Source organism: Lupinus angustifolius, chromosome LG03 (genome assembly GCF_001865875.1).
Source record: "Lupinus angustifolius cultivar Tanjil chromosome LG03, LupAngTanjil_v1.0, whole genome shotgun sequence".
Lineage (NCBI taxonomy): Eukaryota > Viridiplantae > Streptophyta > Magnoliopsida > Fabales > Fabaceae > Lupinus > Lupinus angustifolius.
Window position 1 is genome coordinate 24889299 of NC_032011.1, and position 19670 is coordinate 24908968.

A 19670-nucleotide genomic window follows, 5' to 3' on the forward strand; every position below is an offset into this window, starting at 1 on the left:
GCAACTTTTTTGTAGGTAAGAGGATATAGCAATGCTCCTTTCAAAGTAAATGAATCACATCAAGGCAATATATTAGTTCTTCTCATTGACTCATACAACAACAAGATTAATTAAGGTCTGCTGAAAGGGAAAAAAAGATGAACTATATGATAAAGATGAGACATTTAATTAACAATTACTTCCCTAAAAAACTAGCTCCAAGTTAAGAAGAATAAATCAGACATTGTTCATAAAGTAAAGAGTACAACATGACAAAAGTATCAGAAAAACTTCAAAATACCAAGACATTAGGAGACATGTGGTTGATGTGGCCAAAATTGCAATTGTAGTATGACTGCCAAAAGTTTAACACATCAGTTTATACCGACCGTGGATCCAGATTTAAAACCTTGTCCCAACCTTATTTCAATTTCCATAAGACAGGTGTTCTTAAATTAGAACATAAAAATGACTAGAACATAGTTTGAAGCTCTCCCACTATAGGAGTTGAATATGCAAGGTAGGTCTCTATATCTGATGTGCTAAACCCATTGAAGTTGCTTCCAGACGCCGTCGTATAAGCACCCATATTCGGGAACACAAGCCAATCATTAACCTGCAGTTCCGGTAGCAGGTAATCTCTTAGAACAGTATCTAACGAATCACATGTGGGCCCAAACACAGTTGAAGAATATGTTTTCACTTCTCTGCATCTTGGATCCTCAGGTTTTGAGCTACACGCGAGTGGAGCGCACGTGACAGTTTGTGAATCATATAATATGCAATTCATAGAACCATAGATCCCATCATCGATCCAATACTCCATAACTTCACCTCTCACGCGCTTCCCAATAACTTTACTCGCTAATGTAAAAGCAGATTCAGCAAAGTACCTTCCTGGTTCTCCAATTACCACAATACCCTCTTCGTTTTTGAAATATTCCCGAAGACCCTCGTTCACGTGAAAAGCAGCGTCATCAAACTGGGTCCCACTAGAGAAACCGCCACCAATATCAACCATTTTCATTCTCGCCATGCCTAACCGTGAAGCCACTTCGAAAACGGTTTTTGCAGCTGCAATAGCTTCATGATAGGCGCGTGAGTCACCACCGCCACTCCCAATGTGAAAAGAAACACCAATAACGTTCAAATCTGAGTTATGAGCAGATTCTAGTAGATCTGGAATTTCTTCTTCAAGCGCACCGTATTTGAGACCTAACGGAACACGCGCTCCACTATCTTGTGGAGGTTTGATACGAAGAAGTAACTCACACTTCGGGTGCCATTTTCTTATCTTCTGAATCTCTTCCTTTGAATCAAACGTTGTAACATTTACACCAACACTAGCAGCGTATTTAATGTGAGATTCTGATTTGCAAGGGTTCGCATAAACGATTCGGTTTGGTGTAACACCGAGTGATAGAACCAATTCAATTTCGGCTTTACTAGCGCAATCGAAACTTGAACCTAGTGCAGCCAATGTTCCCAACAACGATGGATTAGGGTTACACTTAACCGCGTAAAATGGTTGAACCGTTGGAAGGTTAGTGGACCAGTTTTCCATTAGTCCAACAACGACACGAAGATCTAGAACCACAAATGGAGAATCCAATTGTGGTTTTTGATGAATGAGTGAAAGAATGAAATCATAAACGGTGCCTTCATTTTCAGATAGTGCAGTTACTAGTTTACCTTTAACACCAGGAGCATTGAAAATTGGATTGAAATTCAGAGTTCCAGTGCCTATGGTTTGGAATGATGCTTCAACAACCATAATGAATTGGAGGAACGAAACGAAAGAAGAAAGTGGAGGCAGTGTGTTGAAAGAAGAATGTGTTATGAGATGGAATATATAAGAGTGGCATGGTATCTTACTCTTCAACTATGACCAACTAGGGTAACACATTCACCTTCTACTTTTCTTTTCCTTCAATATATTTTATGAGAAAAACTTGGTAACGAGTTTTATACATTATTATTATTATTATATTATGTACTATTAATATTTAATTATTATTGATTTTTTAAAATAAATAATCTAAATGAAAGATGAATAATGAAATGTATAAGTATAAAACTTTATAGTATTAGTGTACAGATTTCGCATTCATATTTTATTACATGTTCTGACCCTTAAGCAAAATATGTCCCTGATACCAAGTGGCGTGTGGGATATTTTAATGCATTTATCTGGCCCCACTAGTATTCTTCCATATAATATCTATGCAACTTTATAAAAGATCATCATTATATTATTATAAGTGTATTAGCGATATAAAGATTTATATATGTTTAGCTATTTATCCTTTATTTGAATTATTATTTTGCTAAAGTCAATTATAATTAAAAATGAATTGTGGATAATAAAATAATAGTGTAAAAACTCTTACATATTTTTTCCATTATTATATTCAATTAATAGTGTGAACTTTTCTTTTAATGCTAGTCCATCAACTATAGTTCTTTTTCAATTAATATTACTACACTTAGAAAAAGTAATAATTCCTTATGCATTGACTGTGTATAAATATTTAAATTGACAGTATATAAATATTATACTCTATTTTTTATTTATGAAAAGCTAATAATAATTAAATATCAATGATTGATAAGGTATCTAACTTTTACATCTTTAATATTTTTTTTTTCTCTAAAACTTGTCCATGTGTTTAAAGGAATGTTTTGTTTAATGAATATTAAAAAAATAAGTACAATATTTCTTTATAGGTTAAATTTACAATTTTGAACACAGATTGCTTTTTTTATTAAACAATGTCTTTTAAAATAGTTTATCACCTTAACCTTATAATCCTTCCTTAGAACCGGACAAAAGGTGACAATTAATATTGCATACACATGTTTGAAGCATTCAAACATGAGTAAAAGATGAATCTATTATGGGTAAATGTTTTAACAATGTTTTAAATGCGAGTGCACAATCATCATTATAGAAGTCATGTACCAAAGTCTTACGACAGCTAAAATTGTACACTAGATGATATAATAATAGTATATCAAACTCATACATCATAAAAAAGAAAGGATAATATAACTTATTATAATACTTAATCATTTTAATTATAATAAAAAACATTTTTGTTACTAAAAACAAAATGAGAAACATCAACTTTTTTCTTCAATACTAGAAATGATCCTTGTGTTTATGTATGGGGAAATTTTGGTATTAGTGACTAGATGGTGTTTAGTTAGGGTAAAAAGTGATTTACTAATGATGTACTTATGTCAAATTTGTATCATAATATTATTAAACACTTGACCAGTATTTTTTTCAAAAGCAGAAATTTATTTTTTAATTATAAGATATCTTGACAACAACCTCTCGAAAAATTGAATTTGAATTAAATATTTAACACGTTGTTTTGAAAATTTGGTCTTCATACAATTTGGTTCAAATTCTTAGGAGGAACGCTATTTGGTGAAAAGAAATTCTTCAGAACCAAACTGTCCCATAAACAAAATCTTCAAAAACTATTTAATACTTCATATTCGGTGGGGGATTAGGTACCAAGTTGGATCTTTATTCCTAGAATTCTAAAATGAACTCTAGACAACATCGTTGTGATGAATAATAACTAAATGAAAAGTAAAGGAACAACATTGAACATTTGGCCTAGTTGTATGATTCTTGCTATGGATGCAAACAACATTATTTTTATTTTATTCAACCATGCTTATGTGTAATCTATTACCCCATTTTGATATGCTTTGAGGCTTAAATAAATAGTAAACTAGATACATATGAACACAAACAAGTACAACTAAACATACAGAATGAGATTCCTTAATCAACATGCCTTTGGTGAAAGGGTGGACCTAACCGGGAATACGAATATGATTCATGTAGTCCCTACACTTTTATAATAATAAAAACTACTTTTTTACAAGTAACATAGACAAAAGCGTGCCCAAAATGCTAACATAGATTAATAGAAAAAAATGTAGGAAGGTCTACAATAGTGTGCGGATGTCAAGAATAAATAAGCAACGATATTTTCTCAGCTAATATCTGTATTTTTTTTCTTTGACCTTCAAATGAGTATTTTTACAATATAAAAGATAATAAAAGATAGAGATACTTTTTTTACTTCTATTTGTTCTTTGACCCAACAAGCAATGAGAAATTCAGAATGCAAAACTATTACGACCCACGATTGGAGAGTCTCCAACCATCGGGAAGTCTAGTTATTACATAGCCATGGGAAGATTCATAACTCTTCCTTAAATCCACCATGTCCCAACCAAACTAACGACTCTGATGCTATTTGTTAAGACTTGTGATTGGGGAGCCTCGAAACATCAAGGAATGTTAATGATTTTGTGTGTATTTTCCATGAATAAACTTTTTCAAGATTGAGGGAAGATACCATTACTTGAGAATGTTAAGATTTATAATTTGGTTACTTCCATCCTCAACATAAAGGGTGTGCTAATAACGGGTCTGCCTCATTTCCAGAATCCATATTCTGTTCTTCTACCCCTTCATAGGCTTAAACTAAATATTGATGGCTAAGCTGGTTGATTCACTTGATTGTTATACACATTATTATTATTAGAGTAATTACTCATTTAGGTCCAGTATGTTTTCCATATGCACCAACTTAGTCTCTAATAAAATTTAAATAACCATTTGTCCGCAACTTTTAAAACATAGACCGAGGTTAGCGCATGTGTTATCACCCGTAGAATTGTTGATGCGACATATTAAGTACACATGTAACATTTCCACACTCAGAAAATTTTGTCATCTCAGTGAAACAACCTAATTTCAAACTTCTTAAAAAAAAAAATTAAGACACAAAACAACATCGTTTTGAATCACTTTTCTCCTCACCAGCTACGAGGAAAAGCCCATTTTAGTCCTTATTGATAAATGAAATTATGAACACTAAACCACGTTTCTTCACCACAAATAATCCTTATTAATACTAAGTTATCATTTAATTTATTTTGATTGAACAAATTTCTTCAATGCTGATTTCAATATTTTTATGCATTATTGATTCAAGTCCTCATAAGCTTCAGAAAATCAGGACCTGTGATAAAATGGCAGTGACTACGTTTGGAGCAGAAGCCCTGCAAATTAAGTGTTTTATCACGAGCAAAGAAGAATAATCACAAGCATCATCACCCAATGCTTCCTTCTCCTTTTGGAACCTGGACTGCAGGCTAGAAGCAGAGCTAAAGAATCTCCTACATATCCTGCTTCCATATATCCTCCTAAGACTGGCATGGTAACCAATGGTGTCGGAACAAGCTCGGCGGTTATACAAAATCAATCTTCTTCCTACCCCGAGTTTGAGAAACGGCCAGCTGTTCCTCCAACTATTGTCTCAGACACGACGACTCCTACCTCTATGGTATCAGGTCAGAAGAGTGGAAGGACATTCACTTCCTCTCACGGGCTCGAAAGAGATAATGTTCTTCTTAGAAGTAAGGAGAAGATCATATCCGTTGTTACTGAAGGAGAGGGGGGAAATAATACACAAGTGCAACAGTGTTGTAGTGTATCCGCTACAAGAAGAATGTCAATGCCTCGTGAAAGTCGAGCTACATGGAATTCATCACACCAACCGATTAGGACCCTAGAAGGTGATGCATCTTCTTTTGACTTGAAACAGAAAAATCCAACACCAGAACACATGCCAAGGAGTGAAAGACTTTCGTCTGGATCAACAATGAGTAATATGCAAATAAAAAGAGTATCACCCTCTATGAGTGGCACTAGAGATTTTGTTGCTTTTAATAGAAACCTAAGTGGTCGGACAAGGGTGAAAATCAATGTGGAGGAAACCAGGTTTAGAGTTCATCATTCACCAATAGGGACTAATATGGCCCTTAGGGAAATCTTGAGGAACTAAAATGAATGTTTTTTCTTGGAGCTGATGAGGGGGAAGAAGATGACACAAACGACATCAATCATTTCGTGTCTTATTTTTTAAAAATCGAAACAATGTTTTGTTGAGTTGGCAAAATTTTCTAACATAGAATCGCCACGTGTGGTAATGTATGCAGTTAACATGTCACATCAGCAATTTTGTTAAGGTTAACAAATATGGATAACAAGGGACTAACATGTGTCTACGTTTTAAAAGTTTGGGACTAAAATAATAATTTAAATTTATTAGAGACTAAATTAGTACCATGGAAAATATGATAGATACGAGTAACTACTCTTATTATTATGAACATTATGAGATGTTATATAGAGAATTGGTATCATCTACCTGGATTCTGCTAGGATTAAACTATTTCCTTCTTAGGCTTTAACTTTTTGTATCCCATATTTCAAAGGTTTATGGCTACTAGCTAGCTTAATTTCGTGTGATTAGGTAATGCAATTTGTGTACTTCTGCTCTGTGCTTTTACACTCTTGTTTGGAACAACTCAAATGTGATCCATTATATTTGGGTATATTCGATGGTCATTAGGTTTAAGGGTATGATTCTCGCTTTAGGTGCAAGAGTTCGATTCTAAGAAGACCCCTTTTGGTTTGTGTTATGGCCTTAGTGAAAAAGGCACCTTATATGTTGAATAACTCAAAAAATTTAATCTAAACAAAATACCTAGATCAAGCATGAATGAATGACACAATTCGTCAGAGACTGAAACGAATAATAGACTTTGCACACCAATTGAAAAGGTGACTCTAGTTTTTAATGTCTCTTGTTCTTTGTTCTTATCATTGGAAATTAGACTTTAGAATGAAGAGAGTCTAAACAGGGCCTAAATCAACAGACACAAATAGTATCAAATGGATCAATCATAAAAGCCAATTGAAAATAACTTCACACATTTATTTGCATTAAGATTTGCAATTCCTTAGTATCATCATGTACATGAAAATAACTTTACACATTTACATTTCAAAGATGCTACACATAATCATATAATATGGCTTAAATCAAGAGCAATCTTGAAGGAAGGAATATATATATATATATATATATATCATCAAAACAAACAATTACAACAGCTAAACTTACAGAATGTGGAGCATTCTTGATTAGCATGGATTCGGCGAAACCCAAATTGGTAGCGGCCAACCTAACCGAGAATACGAGTTTCGTGGATAACAAGGCAGCAGATGTATATATCATAAAAACAAATAATTACAACAACTGAACATACAGAATGTGGAGCGTCCTTGATTAGCATGGATTCGGCGAAACCCAAATTGGTAGCGGCCAACCTAACCGAGAATACGAATTTCGTGGATAACAAGGCAGCAACTCAATACTTTGATCCCATAAATTAAAAACCCCAACATCATGTTTCCCACACGCATCATCGTAGTTAGAATCAGAATAATCATCAGTGAAATATATGCAATCTTTCAAACACCCAACAAAATCCGAAGCAATTAAACAAAGCGAAGAATTCCCCCCAACGAACAAAACCCGATCACCCAAACTTTCGATTTTCTCCCACTTCAACTCACTCCAATTCATCTTAAAAACATCAAACCCCACAGTTCTATACACCAAATTATATTCATCTCCTCCATCGTCATTGTTATCGAACTCCTGTTCCAAAATCCGCGCCACGAGTAACATATCCACACCAGAAAACACCACATAGTAAATATCACCACAAAATTCAAACGGTATTGTTGTCTGAATAACCGTTACTTGTGGAGGGGCATAACCGTAAATATCACACACTGCAATTGTTCCTTCTTTGGTCACTGCATAAAACAACCCATTATGATATACAACATCTTCCCAACAATACATTTCATCACTTATAGCAAAACCCCAAGAGTTCTGTCCTTTTTTGCAAAAACCCAAACTATGTTGACCTTTACCAACAATAGCAAAAGCAGCAAAATTATCACCACTTTGCAAACAAGGGCTCGATGATAAAACAATCTTTTTAACGTAACAGTTACGCATCTGACTCAAATTAAGCGCGTGTACACCACCGCGTGGATTCGTAACTAAATATTCTCTCCCGATATTAGAATAACTGAAACTAACGACGTCAGGGAAAGTGTTAAGTTGCGGAAGGTGGAGAGTTTCGCGTGTGACGGGGTTGAGTAGACGGACGTTAGGGGATTCATCAACGATAACTAACCAGCCGTGAGAGGAACCGCAGTAACGGATTCCGTTAGAAGGTTCTGGAAGGTTGAGGAGGTGGGTTTTGTGGTTGGGAAGGTGGAAAAATGCGCGTGGGGAAAGCATGAGGCATGGAAGTTGAGGTGGAAGGTGAAGAGGGTTTTTGGGAAGAAAGGAATGCCAACTGTGACAAACGGCGCGTAAACGGAGGTAATCGGTGTACAAAGAAAATAATTTGGAAATTGATTCTAAGATTTCATGTGGTAGTTCAATCCATTCAACGCTCATTTTTTCTTTGCTTTCTTCCTCCACAAACTCTATTTTGCTTTTTCTTTCTCTCAATCAACACCGTGTACAAAAATAAATTCATGGCTATTAAATTGCTTTCATTTTTAATTATTAATATTTAGAAAAAGAGAATAAACTATTTCTTCCTTATATTAGAATATAAATTATCTTCTATCGCTAGTAAAAATAATATGAGACATGTATTGTTTTGTTTGATTTTAGAAATAATGTTATGGAAAATAATTTATCTCATGTAAGGAGAAATATTTTTGAATTCTTTATTTTATAGAAGAAAGGGCCAAAGTTTCATGGGTTCAAATGTAGTAGCCCAAAAGAGAATGGTTTTGATATTAAAGAGCTAAGTTTTCAACTATTAGGTGGACCCAAATAACTTCTCTCATATGAAATTATCAATTTGATATAGCCCACACACCTTGGTAAATAATTAGTCACTTTTGGGTTGTATAACTTTCTTTGAGTTTAATAAGATATCTGGAGATTCACACATGAATTGTAATTCTGTGAAATCTATTTCTCATTTTTGTTTTGGGAACATTATTTTACTACTCAAAATAGTGTGCATTGGAATTATGGCTTAGTTATAATGAGCATAACTTGCATGGCACATACACCATTAATTAGCCCCAGAAGAAACGCGTAGAAAAAGAGAGTCACGTGAGGTTGGAACCAGAAAGAGACTCACCCACATCAACATCAAATAATTCGACATAGACTTCATCATTTAAATTTTGAAACCCAGCAATATATTCCAAGTTCAAAACCCTCAGATACTTCACTACATATCCAAAACATGTTTGGTTCTCTGTTCAACCTATATTATGTTTGTTATCAGTGCCAAACATCTTGTCTTTTTCTATCAGAGAGTCACATGAGGCACTCAATTTCAAAATCAAAATTATCGATCATATTATTGACCCATGTTCATTCTGTCTCCACTGAATTATTCTTCAGTTTCTAATAACTATCATGACACTTTTTGATATTTTTGGAGCATTGTACCCTACATCCTTCAACATTGTCTACCATATAAGATGCTAATTTTTAATATCACCTTCTCTTTAAATTTAACATGCGTTCGTATAGTGGTGTAAGATCTCATTGAATTCCTAAGGTTGGGGATTCGATTTTAGGGAACGACACTTGTTAGAAAAGGAAGTCACGAACCTCGAAAGAGATTAGTTCATTACCCAAAAAATGTGATATAATATATTTGATAGTACCAAAAAAAGAATGACCCAGATAATTCTTATGGCATCCATTTTTTTCTTAATTTGTTACTCCTTCCCTACCATTTTAGTTTATACTTTACCACAGCACACATAAACTAAGTCAATTATTAAATGAGATGATTAGTTAATACACCTTGATTTTACTATGACCAAAATGAAAATAAGAGAGGGGAATGAGTTTTTTAATCTTCATTTACTATATGCCTAAACAATTTTCAATTTTACATCATCAATCCCTAAACTTTAAAATTGTGTAAAATAGATTTTTATTGTTTAAAAATGCCAAAATATTAGTACTTCTAAATAACAATTAAATTGAAACAACATAAATAGTATATATATGCGTTCGTAACTTGGCATGCATGTGAATAAGTCTGACGAATAAAAGCATATCTAGCAGGAGTATTTTTTGACAGTGAAAACATATCTAGTAGCTTTGTCCCCAATGAGATGAAAAATATAACCATCTTTTATTTTTTGACTTATTGGATTCAAACTCATCCAATCCAATGAAGATCCAATAATCTTTGGTTTAAGGTGCATTGGATTTACGTTTGCGTTTAAAAAATAAATAATAAAATTGACTAAATTATTATGTTAGTAAATAAAACTCTTTGAATAATCAGTTAAAATTTTGTACCCAATGGCTCCACTTAAAAACTAATGGCAAATTCCTTGAAAGTCTTGCAAGACCAAAGTTACAAGTGCAGGTGAGTAATGGTATTGTTTTAGGTTGACCTATTAGTAAAACCTCATCCATGCGATCCTACGATCTATGAATTACTGAATGTGTCACTTATTAAGTTTAAATACTCCTGAAGTATTTTGTTTCCTGAGAGGGAGCCTCTACAATTCGAACTCATAACCTCGAGGATTTATGGAACAAATGACTATAAGTCCCTGAGGTTATGATTGACAACGAGGTATTTAAGCTTAACAATTGGCATGCTACTAAATTCATAGACCATAGGATCGTATCACACTATAGTATTTAATAACATAATGAATGCCTTATAGTTTAGACCAATTTCTATTATTAATCTTACGTATTTATCATTAAAATCTTGCTGCAACAACAAGAGAAACGATAAAAGGTAAACATCCTTTTTACCCTTTTAGTTTATGTCCCTCCTTTACATTTGTACCATTACATCCCCACTCTATTACACTAGTTGGTAAAATAGAAACCTAGTCCCCACCATTGCACCAAAATGCATTTTTTTCATAAAGCAAATAAACAATAATAAAGTTGAAGCTTATGCTTCATCGAAAGCTGAGAGCAAAAGCGCATGAACCTTTTTGAAAGGTTAAACTAAAAGAGTGCACGAAAGTTATTTCTCCTGCATCTCCTAAAGTCAATTCTTGAAATTAAATAACTTTTGGATGTTATTTTGTTCAAACCCTATCTTTGAATTTTGGAAAATTTATTATCAACTTTCACAACCAACTACATAGGTGGTTCAATTCGGTTTTCACAACACAATACCTGAAAATAACTCATTTGAGTCATTTAGAAAATAAAACATAGTTAAGGAAAGTTTTTTTTATGTGTCTTGTGACGCACTGTAGTTTAACTAAAATGATTAGTTGATAAATTAAAATGTGCTCTAGGCACATATTTGACAAAAGTAAAAAAATCTCTTAAACAAATATCATTAGAATATTTGTTAATAAAATCCTTACGTGACCGGTTGGCTTGCTATGTTAATGTCAAACTTATTCCTTTTTTATTTGAGTTAGGATTGTGTTAGCCGTGAACAGGATCTGACCCAATCCCCTCACCAGAAACAGTTAGATTATAACACAATTTGAATATGGTTGAGTTTCATCGAGTTTAAGGTCAACTTCAAGTTCAAATATTAAATTTGATCAATATTTAGGACATCTTGAGATCAAACATAAATTACACCTGCACTTCATAATATAATCACACTATATTAAATATAGTATTTTCTACCACAAAATTACAGATTTGACTTAAATAATATTATTCTCACCACACTGGTTAACATTTACATGATGTACAAGAAAAAGACATCCTCACATATTCCTGGATCCTGATTTGTTTCTATCTTTCGTGATTGAACTTGAAAATGGTGTAAGAGAACATTAAATTGTGTGTAGATGATAGTTGGAGGGTTAGATTTGAAGCAATAAATAGAGAGAGTAAAATGGGGCAGTATAATAAATGCACATATAAAGAAAGACATGGTAATTATTTGTGTGGGAGTTTGTTGTTGTGAATATATTGGGAGTTTGTCCATGTGGACGTGATGAGTGCGACGTATCGAATGACAAAAGGGAAGATTGCATATCTTTTTCATCGTGTCACTCACAATTATTTTTCTTGGTGAATGTGTCACTCACATTTTTATTCAATTCAAAAAGGAACTTTGAGGTGTCAAGTTATCATATAATTATTACCGATCTATTAGTACGAGACCCTACTAAATTCTCAAGATTTAGTGTTTGATTACTGAAAACGATATTTGTTGAAAAAACTGTCATGAAATTCAAAAGTGATTAGTTCCTTATCAAAAAATATGAATGATACTTTTGATAGTACAAAAGAAAAAATGTATAATTATTGAAAGGTTTGACCATTTTTTAAACCAAAACAAACGGGATACTTTGTGTGACTAATTGAGTAGGTCAAATGAGTTTTTCATAGATGGAAATGGTTTTGAGTTTCTTCCCCTTGAATAGTTGATACCTTGGATTCTTAACTTAGTGGGAAGTAGGTCCCTCCAATGAAATCAAAAGGTGGGTTTCGGAGCCTCACACTTGGTTCATAATTGTTTACATAAATTTAGAATTGATTTGAGTGTATTAGGCCAATTGTAATGGTCCCCATTAGTGTGAAAGGCAAATTACTAGTTGAGATCAAAAGAAAATATATGTGCTTTTGTAAGTATATCCATACTTATGTATGTCTATGAAAATATCCACAATGATGCATGATGGGAGGAGGTGAATATTATATAATATTGACTAAAATAGACTTGACATTTCATAAGATTTAATGAAATTACTCAAATTATTATTCTTTTATTTAACATGCACAAATTACTTATATTTGTATATGTACATTATACTGATTACTCGTACATGATTAATAGATATGATATTTTAAACAAAAAGTGTGATGAATATAATGAAGTTAAATAAAATATGATATATTGTTAAGACAAATCCAGATAGTATAAAATTATTCGTCTCTTCATTATTTTGGCATTACAAGATGCATTAATGATTCTGATATGTTATTGTATAAATAATTGTTATACTATAATGTGTTGAACAAAAATGATGAATATGTATTGAGTCATATACTATTTTGATTTTGTCCATAATATATCATATTTTGTTTAGTTTAATTATAATTATCATTTTTTTGTTTAAAAAATTACATTCATTTCTTCTACAACAGCAATAGTTTGTGTAACATATGTATATAAATTAGATGGAGTTGTATATATAAAGAGAGAAAATGAAGGGATGATTTATATAATTTTACTAAAGTCTATAAGTTTACTAAAATTTTCCTACAAATTATACAATGACATAATATTATTTATGAACGGTGATTCACTTACTCTAAGAATAAGATATCTTAACCATTAATTCTAACAATGAAATGAATATCCTCCCTTTTTATGTAAATACTATAATTTTCAATTCATCAAGCATTATGTGTAATTAATTTTCATCATCAATTATAATGATTCAAATAAGGTAACAAAAAATGTGATATATTAAATTATTTTATTGTTATAGATTTTGGAAAATACATTATGGATATAAAGTTCTAACATTACTAAAAATATATCATGGATATCCAAATATTTTCAGATTATAGACAAGTTTGTACACAAACGCATTTCATCGGGTTATAATTATTTTTTTTTTAAATATATATGTGATTTTGTTGAAAATAATTTTAAACAAACGCAATTAAATATTAGGTTAACAGTTTTGTTAAACAATAATAAGAAATTAAAAATAGTTCTTATTATTAAGGTGACATATATGTTAATTACCACTATTCCCTCCATTCTTATTTATGTCACATTTGAAGAATTTGATATTCCTAATAATTTGTATTATTTACAAATACAGATAAGACTAGTTATATATTTAAAACCAAATAATGAAAATAATTCAATAAATTAATAACTACATAAGTTTAAAAGACATTAAAAAATCGCCTTAAAACTTCATGTAAATCAATGGTTTTTTTTATTTTTATATTTTAATCTATTGTGTTTTCTATTAATAAATTATATTAGTTTCAAATTTTCCAAACATGATAGAAAAAATCGCCCCCTTACATATTAAATCTTACTCAAACACCTCATAAATCACTCATGTCCACTATCTCTTTTCAATAAATAGCATATTAATTCTAATAAAAACGTGTTAAAGATATTGTTAGCATTGCTTAAATTACCAGTAGCAACGATTATTACAATGCATTTATTGTCACAAAATAATATTCTCATAAATAAAAATTATATAGGATACAAGTCAAAAAAATAAAAGGTATAATATTTATTATTATGAGTGATAATGAAAATTTTAGTTTTAGAGAGATGATAGGATAATTAAACTAATCTAGAAATTTTATAGGAAGCAGGAATGGTTAGTAATTGTTGGTTAGCCATACAATAGTGAATTCATTCCTAAGCATTTTATACACCACCCTCATATTAATGGAGTTTTTTTTTCTATCTACAAGACTCTCGAACCCAAGTTTTTGCTTAAGGGAAATCAAATATGTACCACTTGAACCAAAGTTGTTACCTTAACCACAATTAACTTAAAATTATAAATTATTACAGAGAATCAATGAGGCTGAAATACACATAAGAAATAATATTGGTGAAATTAATATGTTTGAAAATTATGTTAGCATGATTTATATTTTGTCTATTTAATTTCTTGAGAGTAACATAAAAATAAAAATCAATAGAAAAAAGTTATGTGTTGGTATATAGTAGATAGCAACTTTATTTATATGAACAAATTAGCTAGAGAATAGTTTAAAAATAGAATTTTTTTTAGCATGGTCTTTTTCATTTTGATATATTAATTTGAAGTAGAGAAAGGAAAAAACAAAATAGAATGGTGGCCATATAGAGGAGTGTGCGTTTATTGACAGCAGAATCGAGAAGAGTAGGTTTCATTAAGATGGAGTGTAGGGACTAGGGATATGAAAGAACAACTATGATCATTCATCATGATCCTTTGATCTTTCTAAATATCCCTTCTCAGGAATGAACCATCCAATCTCATTGCTTATCAATCTTTTTTATCACTCTTGACAACAACATCAACATCTCAAGTATTAATTAATGAATTTAAAATCTATAAACAATATCCCTCCATCAATGGAGAGACACATATATATTTTTGTACTTGTTTTATGTGGCAAAACTTAATTTCATTATAATTAAAAGGATAAAAGTGTTATTAGAAGTTGCATTTCCCTTTATTTTTGTAAGCACTTGTCTCTCAATTAATGAAGAGGATACTAACTTTTAAAATCTGTCATGTTAGTATAAAGTTTTTATAATATCAGCACAATATTAATCATTGATTTGTATTACTTTTGTTTTGTTATTTAAGAGTTAATTATAATTGATGGTTTGCTAACAATTCACTTTTACGATTTTCAATGTATACATATTAAATCCTTAATTTATTAAGCAATTAATCATACCCACCTCTTCTCATGTTCTCTCTCTTCTTTATTACCAAACTCTCTCCCTACTTCACATCATAAATAGGGCACTACCTCCATTTTTTCAATCTATCTTCTCTCTGTCATGTTTTGAGTTTGGTCCTGAGAGAGTGTTGTATCCTTCGATATATATTGAATCTTCTTCTAAGAAGAAGTAACACCGTTTGATTTCACAAAGGGTTTAATAAAGAGTTGCTTACAAAGTTTTTTGGCATTCTGTCCACCTCCATCAATGATATCTAGTTATGGTAATCTTTATATGGAGGTGGGTATAGTGCCAACAGAACTGTGTTAGTTTCTCTTTGTAAAACCCTCGTGAAGATATTCTCATATTTTTCTGACTAGCAAAAGCTTCTTACTTTCATTTTTTACTTATTTCTCATAGCACTTAATCTCTCTACCTGAATCCATGCTATACCTACGTAGGTATATGCATGATTAACTATTTTGTTATAATACATGTTCCGTTCTACTATCTACATGAGGATCAAGTTCTGTTACCAAAACTTTTGTTCTTGTGTTTTTTACTTGAGCTTTTTCCTTTTATGGAAACAGTTTTATGCCTCCTTTCGTTAGTATTGTAAACCTTTAATCATATATTTTAACTTCTTTATTTTCAAACCTAATCACATCGATCTCTTTGGTTTGTCATCTTTTCTCTCTACCTGCCATTTAGGTCTTAGATGAAAGAGTGAGATTTAATGTATTTTTCATTTATTTAGTCCATTTGAATGATATTTAAAAACTCTCTATTATTTCGGATTAGAAGGTGGTGAGGGATTTCATTTTCTGGGTCTCAGATATTGATTAGGGTTTGAAGAGGGTGGTGGTATTGTTCGTACGGCTTTGTTCTTTCTTTTCAAAAAAGAGTTGCTTAAAATTATTTTGAAAATCTTAAAGTGGTGAAGATATCAAGTTTTCAGATCAAGGGCTTCTTTCATGTTTTACCCACCAATTTCAAGTGTTATTATGTAATAATATGTTGTAGTTTTTTTAACGTGAAGATTGCAATTATTTATTTTCTCTTCTTCGATTATTCTCTAATTTATATATCTGATCTCTTTTTGATGGTTTACTTTTTCAATGAGCAAATATTAATATAAATATTAATATGTTAATATTTTTATTATCGGCGAGACTCGAATTTTCGTTTATTTCATTTCTTAAACTCTTCGATTTCATGTTATTAAATGTCTTGGCTGACCAGTCAGCCCTATTGTTGAATATGTTTTTATATTATGGTGGTCGTGCCCTCTCTGAACGTAGGAGGGAGGGCTCATGATTGATTTCTGACAGTGTTTACTTTTATTCAATATTAAAGCTTTCTTTGTGTTATGTCTTTTACCAAATGACCATGTCTATTGAATTGAGAAGCCTTTTACAGTCTATCGATTGTTATAAACTCTTTTCTCTTTTGTTCAAGTGGTTTTAAATATCTTCAAAATTTTCAAAATAAATTTGATATATAATTTAATTTGTATGTATTATGGAAGAGTTAAACTTTTATTGTTCAGCTCATGCTGACCATTTTTATGTTTTTATTTCCTTTTCCCCCTCAATACACTAGGACACTTTATTTGTCTAATTATATGTCTATATCGTTAATCATGAACTTATTGGGAAACCAAGTTAGAGTTTCAAATGCAACTAGAGTAGCTGTTTTTAACATTTTTATAATCCTTAACAGAAATTATGTATACCGATTTTCATGCTTTTTTATTATGATTTTGGAGTAGTAGTTCTAATTGATATTATTCTGATTTATAAGTTACACGTGTGAACTTTTGGCATTTATGGAGGAAAAGCTTTTAGCACCATGGTGCCATTTAACTTGTAGGAATCCATTTTATTGGGATGATTAAGATTAAAAGAGCTTTAAGTAATTATGTTTAGAGCATATACAATAATTATATCATTTTTATTTATTTATATTATTTTTTGATGAATTTATAATTACTAAATACGAAGGATAGTTGATAGAAAGATATAATATTAAATTTACATAGGTTATACATCTCTTCTTTTATGTATAATGTTTTGAACCATATTTGTAATAAACATTTTTTATTGTTAAGATTTAATTTGAATTATCCCAGGGTAATAAAGTTAGAGAATAATTATTTTCTGGTTGATAAATTATCCATGTGATGAAAATTATGACATGTCATACTTTTTTTAATTTTTTTTTTATAGAAAGATATTAAATAGGATAGTTAAGATTTTAGTAGCCGAAAATACAAATGGTTATGCTTATCTCTTAAACAAAATTGAATAGTTATATTAAACTCGAGAATGAGAATATAGTTTTACCCTTGTATGTCGTTTATGGATTTCTAGCTTGTTTTTGTACTTGTATGGGTAATGTAAAATAATATATTCAGCAACGCTATGTAGTCCCATTTTTGGTGGGGTACGTATAGTCTCAGCTAGTTCTGTGTCTGAAGTCTGAACTTTCTTGCAGCTAGTAGATACAGCTATAGGCTAGAACGTTTGCTTTTTATGTAATCCTAGTCTATCTCTAAAATTATTATTCCGAAGACCATAATTTAACTTTTCTTATAAGTTACATTATAGTTTTTCGTCCCATCCTAATAGAAAACTCATTTGTTTTGCTTATGAAATTTTGAACGTTCAGATGTATCACAATCATGAAAGTAATAAAGTTTTATTATTTAATATTTATATATTGTGAGTATGAAGATTTATATTCTATAATAATTATAGAGTTGTTGAATTTTTTTTTCTTCCTGAAGTTTATAGGTATGTTTGATGGCTGCGTTAGAATGCTACTGTCTCTAATTTAAACTTTCTTTGCAAATTTGATGTAGAGTTGATTTTATTAAATATCATGAGAAATTTTGTACATTATCGACTTCTTGTAACTGCCAAATATCCCACAATCTTTGGGAGGGGTGAAGGAGGAATGAAGGAAATAAACGTAAATATTATATGCTCATGTTTTCTGTTTTTCACCGTAAGAAATTTTAGAGGTGTATGTTTTTCACCGATAGTAATTTGAATAAACGTTTTCTTTTCGAAGGAATGAAGAAGAGAAAATAAGAGATATGAAAAAAATACATTTTATAGGGACAAACACAAACTTTATGACAATCTTATGAGGAAAAAATGTATACCTATCGTATTATCTATAATTCAATCTCAATTTGTAATTCAGCTCGATAGGGATTGGTTTGGTTCAAAATTTGACTCAAATTTGATACATGTTATGTTGATAGTTCAAATTCAGTTTGTTTAAAGTTTGTTAACTGTTTAGTTCAGTGTGAATGAGTCATTTTGGACAACGTAAATAATTAACTCTAATTTGAAATATGATGGAAAAAGTTTTATATATAAATATAATATTGCTTATATATAATAACAATAAATATAAAAAATAATGTATGATTCATAATGAACATAAAAATTAGTTATATATTTATATATCGAGTCAATTTATGAACCTAACGAGTTGAACTATATGCAACTCATGTTCGACTCGTTTATTTAATGAGCTCGATATCTAACTTAAGTTCAATTCATTTGGTTCATTGCCAATCCTACTCACGAATCAAAATTGTTATTAATACTTTAATAGCACCTAAATATCTTGTCATTTGATTTTAAAAAAAATTAAGTGCACCATCTTATCCTTCTTCTCTATAGTTTTTTTTGGTTACTATCAATGATATCTCTTCACTACGGATATGGAACTAATTTAATTTAGGATGTATGAATGTCATTTCTAATGAGTGTCACTACCAAGAATCGAACTTTTAATCTTTCTTGAGATAGTCTTATACTACTAGTCGAACATCTTGTTGGCATTCTTCTTTGCACTATGGAACTAAAGAGGTTGTTTCAATATGTTTTTTGAGTTAATATCTATGCATCATCTAGGGTGAGCATGAGTTGAGTTGAGTTGGGTAAGGCTTGTTCCCTACCTGATCTTACATGTCAGTTGAGTTATTTTTTGAATCCAGACCCGGCCATATACTCGAAGCTAATCTGATCATAAATATCGATTAAATATAATGTATACTCATTTTAGATAAAATATTCTTAATATTACTTATTATTATTGATAGAAAAATCAACACAATAACAATGAAAACTCGAACAGAATACATATAGCAAATAATAATTTCCCAACTTGCTAAAATTTACGAGGAGCGATAACAAACATTAGTAACAACTAAGATCACGGAAGAGACCATAAATTTTAACGTGGAAAACCTTCACACAGGCAAAAACCAATTAATAAAGCTTCAATATGATCAAAATAAGAATACAAGATTATCTAAAAATACATTACAAATCGTGCTCAAGAATAAGACA

At 31.0% G+C, this 19670-nt stretch overlaps 2 protein-coding genes across 4 annotated transcripts; both read right to left on the reverse strand.

Moving 5' to 3' along the window:
- On the reverse strand, nt 111-1788 carry LOC109343986 (ornithine decarboxylase-like). The gene is made up of 2 exons (XM_019582537.1): nt 423-1788; nt 111-267 (listed from the first exon to the last, which is right to left on the reverse strand). The coding sequence occupies exon 1, from the start codon at nt 1751-1753 to the stop codon at nt 452-454; it is 1302 nt and encodes a 433-aa protein (XP_019438082.1). The 5' UTR covers nt 1754-1788; the 3' UTR covers nt 111-267; nt 423-451.
- Nucleotides 6765-8402, reverse strand: LOC109343987 (F-box protein SKIP23-like). Of its 3 annotated transcripts, XR_002107281.1 has the most exons (3): nt 7190-8402; nt 6938-7044; nt 6765-6896 (listed from the first exon to the last, which is right to left on the reverse strand). XR_002107281.1 is itself a non-coding variant. In XM_019582538.1 (2 exons), exons 1-2 carry the CDS (start codon nt 8340-8342, stop codon nt 7004-7006), a joined length of 1194 nt encoding a protein of 397 aa, XP_019438083.1. In that variant the 5' UTR covers nt 8343-8402; the 3' UTR covers nt 6765-7003. The 3 variants fall into 3 exon arrangements, 1 of the variants encoding a protein (XP_019438083.1); XR_002107280.1 differs by lacking the exon at nt 6938-7044 and having other exon boundaries at nt 6765-6923; nt 7081-8402; XM_019582538.1 differs by having other exon boundaries at nt 6765-7044.

Excerpts from the sequence above, each read along its gene's own strand:
- LOC109343986 (XM_019582537.1), bottom strand. The coding sequence starts at position 1,753 with ATGGTTGTTGAAGCATCATTCCAAACCATAGGCACTGGAACTCTGAAT.
- LOC109343987 (XM_019582538.1), bottom strand. The coding sequence starts at position 8,342 with ATGAGCGTTGAATGGATTGAACTACCACATGAAATCTTAGAATCAATT. Across the intron at positions 7,045-7,189 it reads AAATTCGTATTCTCGGTTAG|GTTGGCCGCTACCAATTTGG; the intron begins GTTGGCCGCTAC and ends ATTCTCGGTTAG.